Here is a 4,509-nt window from a genome sequence, read left to right as displayed (position 1 = left end):
AGGATTAGATTTAGGTCTAGATCTAGCTTAGTTCTTTGCTTTACCCCTGTGGAGAATGGCGTTATGCCCATGGGGGTTTGGCCACGGCGGAGATCGAGCTGCTCCCTGTGGCTTGTAGTCGTCTGGCTGCTGGCCGCGGCCCTCCGATGGTCGGAGCCAGAGGCGGAGGGCGGCAGCGCTCCCACGACCCCCTCAATAAAGCTCTCGGGCTAAGTCCGTCCTGGATCTTGCTCTTCCTGGCCACCATGATGGTGGAGAAGAGGGAGTGATCCTCGATGGCGCTGTCCTTTGCAGATCGACGGAGAGGCGGTGGCGGTGGTTCTGCTTCGTCTTGAGCTTCACAGCTAGAGGTAATCCTGCCTCTGCTATCCATGGCCGGCATGGCGGCCTTGACTCGACAACCTCCGGTTCGGAGGCCCTGCAACTTCCTTCCTGCTGGAGCTCGGCGCGTTGCTGCTACCAAGTGGTGCGTCCCCGGTGGCTCCAAGGCGTCCATCAGCGACGGATCTTCGCCGGACATGGGTGTTCGGGCATCTGCGCCCTGTTCCTCGGCGGCGACGCTTGGAGGACGCCATCGACTCGTGGTGGAGACGCCTAGTGACTCGATTGTGTTTTCATCTTAAGTTCTAGGGTGTTTTCTGTAAGATGGCAGGCCTTATCTTCTAATTACTTGTTCTTTAGGGCGAGTGATGCAAAAGGGCTTGTCTGTAAATTTGTACCCACCACTTATGATAATTGAGGTTCTTCCGGGGTCGTCTAGACCCCTTCTTTGTGCAAAAAAAAAAAACCTAGAGTTCAATTTTTTTTGACATGCGAATTCAAAATATTATGTATATCGGTTTTTCTTAAGTCAAACTATATATAGGATTTGACTAAATTTTCATAAGAAAATATAAAATTAATATGGGCTGGTAACTAATGTTTGTATCTCGACATATTCTCTGATATATTTTTTGAGAAACTGTGAATTTTATATGTCAAATGAGTTTTCACCTAACTGTTGCTTACCAGTGGGCCTTAATTCCTTGCTCGGACGTTCTGTGTGGGCCGGACCAAGCGAACGAGGCCTTTCCCAGCCTACCATCTTCTTCCCAGGTCTCTAGTATCCGCGTTAACCCTCCTCCGCGCGCCGCCACCACCAAGAACCTCATCGTCTCCGGTCGTACTCTCCTCGCCGCGGCGGAGCCATCCGATCCCCCACGCCACACTCTCCAATGGCTACCAAATCCCAAAAGAAGAAGCTTTCCGGCCCCAACCCCTCTATCGAGGCCAAGCCCCCCACCCCCAAACAAAAGCCCAACCCTCCAAAACCTGCGGAAAAGCAAGCGACAACGACGGCGGCGATGAAGCCGAAGAAGCAGAAGGTGACCAACGAGATCGACGACATCTTCCAGGCCACCAAGCCCGACAAGAAGCGCAAGCCGCAGGAGGAAGGGGAAGTGGCCGAGGGGGACAAGAAGCCCAAGAAGAGCAGGGCCGAGGGGGCTAGCAAGAAGAGCAAGAAGGAGAGTAGGGGCAAGGGCGGTGAGCCGGGCCACGAGGAGGTTGCGCAGAAGCGGCCGCGGCGGCGCACGAACGACGGGCTCACCATTTACTCCGCCGATGAGCTCGGGTTCGGCAAGGCCGACGCCGGCGGCTCCGCGCTCTGCCCCTTCGACTGCGCCTGCTGCTTCTGAGCTTTCAGGGGCCACGGTAGGCCCGAGGTTATGTGATCAGGTTACATCGTTGTGGTGTGTTGTAATGCTCGGTTGATTGGATAACTATATGCCTATATGGTTAGATTTCTGATCAGTTGAAATGGACTTTTGGTTCTCTGCTATCCACTGTTTTACAAGAGCTTCAGATGATAGATATATTTCTAGTGTAACCAGTTCATTTGGACTAGTTTAATGATGCTACCTAGTTCTTCTGGTAACTGTTGTGAATCGGTAACTCAATGCTAACTGACTGGAGCATCAAGAACTTGTTTAACATTGTATACTGGAGTTGATCACTTGCACTTACTTGATATGCCTATTGATCTGAAGCTAACAAATACTTGTGTTCTGATATCAGTATAATGCCATCAGGAGTATCTCAGCAACAAATTTGCTAAATGCCAACATGAAACAAGAATGCCTGGTTCTAATGCTTGGTTGATTTGACAACTATGTGGTTAGATTTATGATCAGATGAGATGAAATTTTGGTTTTCTGCTATATGCCTAGTGCGACCAGTTACTTAAGGATAGTGATAGTTTCATGAAACTGCGTAGTTGCTGTGAATCTGTTGGAAACTCACTGCTGGCTAGAATATCAAGAATTTGAACATTATATCCAGAGTTCAGTTGATCACTTTTTTTTGAGATTAGTTGATCAGTTACTGGTATGCCTATTGATCCCTAGCTAAAACACTTATATTCTGGTATATCAATACTATATCATCAACAGTGTTTTGTGGCGATCCATTAGCTGAATGCTGAATGAAACAAGAATACCTTTACTACATGTTTATGGACAAACCCGAGTATTGTTTCAAGAGTTGAAAATGGGGCTTTGCTGGGGCTTTCTCATCCATTATCTGAAGAGCTTGTGTCCTTATGAGGTAGTACAAGCCAAAGGTCCAGGGCCTCATTTTCAGTAGTTATTTTACCTGGCAAGTTACATCTCAGGCTGAAAGCATGGTTTTAATGTTTGGTTAATTTGATAACTATGTGGTTAGATTTCTTATCAGATGAGATGAAAATTTGGCTCTCTGCTATATGCCTAGTGTGATCAGGATAGTTCATAGTTTCATGACAATATGACACTGCGTAGTTGTTGTGATAACTGTCATGAATTCGTTGGTAACTCGCTGTTTACTGGATAGAGTATCAAGAATTTGAATATTATATACCAGAATTCGGGTGATCACTTACCATCACCAACTCCAATACAATAGCATAGATCTGGGCCGGGGGGTTATAATGCTACCGAGAACACAGTCGAACTGAAATACCTGGGACTCGGGGGGCATGTGTGACGGAACTTGTCAAAAACAAAGGAGAACAAGTGATATCTCACGAGAACGCACCGCCACTGTCTGAAGCTTGAGATGTGCTCATAGGTCAACTTATACTTAGTGTTGCACTAGACTATTGGGTCGCCCAAGTATCTCGGGAGCAGGAGGTAGAAGATGTCCCTGTGCATCCTAATCCTATTAGCTAGTTTCTACCTGTCCCATCGTTTCTAGGTCAGAGAAAGACTAGCTTGTAAACAAAGTGCATAGGAGAAGAGGTAGAATACATGATACCTAAATATAAAGCATGTAAATACTACACTCGCTAACAACCATGGGTTTGAAATGTTCAATGTCAGTATCATTTTTGTTTACACCCTCTTCCTAGTACTACACAATCGAGTGATTTAATGTCACTGCTCTCAGCAAATTGCAGTCATGTATTATTGTTGCTAGGTAGGGTCATCTCCAATGGTAGCAGTATTCATTATTGAACAGTGGCTGGTCAATATTTATTGCTTGGATCTTGGTTTGTAGTAATGGGCCATGCTTTAGGTTAACTAGTTAACTTGGCATTAAGATCCCGGGGAGTGGTAAACTGGTAATGTGATATGCTAGTTTGCAGGTTCAGATGAGGTAACTAAAGGTCATGGAGCAAGCATTGTTATTCTCTGAAGGTTCATTTAACTTACTAACATAAACATTTTATAGTGGGGCTCCGTTGATAACTTTGTGATATCCATATTAAGCAGTAAAATACACATGTTCTGGTAAAATATCAATGTCATGGCATCAAGAGTATTTCATAGCAATACATTAGCTGAATGCACGAATGAAGCAAAAAAGGCCATTTTACTGCATTATTTTTTTTGGATAAACCTAAGACTTTTCTTGAGATCGGCAAGTGGGGCTTTCTCGTGCATTACCTGAATAACTTGTGTCCTCATGTGGTGCATAGTAAAGGTGTCTTCTGGCATCGTTTTCAAAAGATCTTTTTACCTTGCAAGTTACATCTGAAGCTGGAAGCATGGTTTGACTTTGTAACTCAAGTGTGTTTAGCAAAGACGGATCAATATTTATGGGCTGATGCTTTCCTGTAGTATTCAGTGATGCTTTGGGTGGACTGATTAATTTGTCATTAAGAATGTAGTTTATCTGAGCAGAGAAGGCTAGTGTGCTGGTTTAGACGAGGCTACTAGAGGTCATTGATCAAACATTGTGATCATTTGCAAGGTATTTAACTCGCTAACATCCACATTCTCTATTGTTTAATCACTGTATATGTCTGGTTAGTTCAGTGCATATTCTTAAACTTTATATTGTTTTGTATGGATAGTTTATATTAGGGTTTTTGTTTATGTCTCATGAGATGATTCATGCCATTGCTCGTTGTTTGTGCTATGCAGATTGTAATTTGGAGATGGTCAGCAGTGTTTCAGCTTTGTGAGTGGGACGAGGGTTCAGAAGCCGTTTTGTTTCTTAAATGGGTAAGGCCGGGAGGGAACCGACAATAGATGCTGCAAAAAGTGTGAT

General features: G+C 44.8%; 1 protein-coding gene across 1 annotated transcript; it reads left to right on the top strand.

Annotated features, from left to right (window-relative positions):
• Nucleotides 1–1,192: 1,192 nt before the first annotated feature.
• LOC124700190 (uncharacterized protein C6G9.01c-like) lies at nucleotides 1,193–1,780 on the top strand. The gene has a single exon (XM_047232356.1). It carries the CDS (start codon nucleotides 1,215–1,217, stop codon nucleotides 1,674–1,676), a length of 462 nt encoding a protein of 153 aa, XP_047088312.1. The 5' UTR covers nucleotides 1,193–1,214; the 3' UTR covers nucleotides 1,677–1,780.
• The last annotated feature ends 2,729 nt before the right edge of the window (nucleotides 1,781–4,509 follow it).

The sequence above is a fragment of the Lolium rigidum genome, chromosome 3, assembly GCF_022539505.1.
Source record: "Lolium rigidum isolate FL_2022 chromosome 3, APGP_CSIRO_Lrig_0.1, whole genome shotgun sequence".
Lineage (NCBI taxonomy): Eukaryota > Viridiplantae > Streptophyta > Magnoliopsida > Poales > Poaceae > Lolium > Lolium rigidum.
This window is presented reverse-complemented; position numbering and strand designations above follow the sequence as displayed.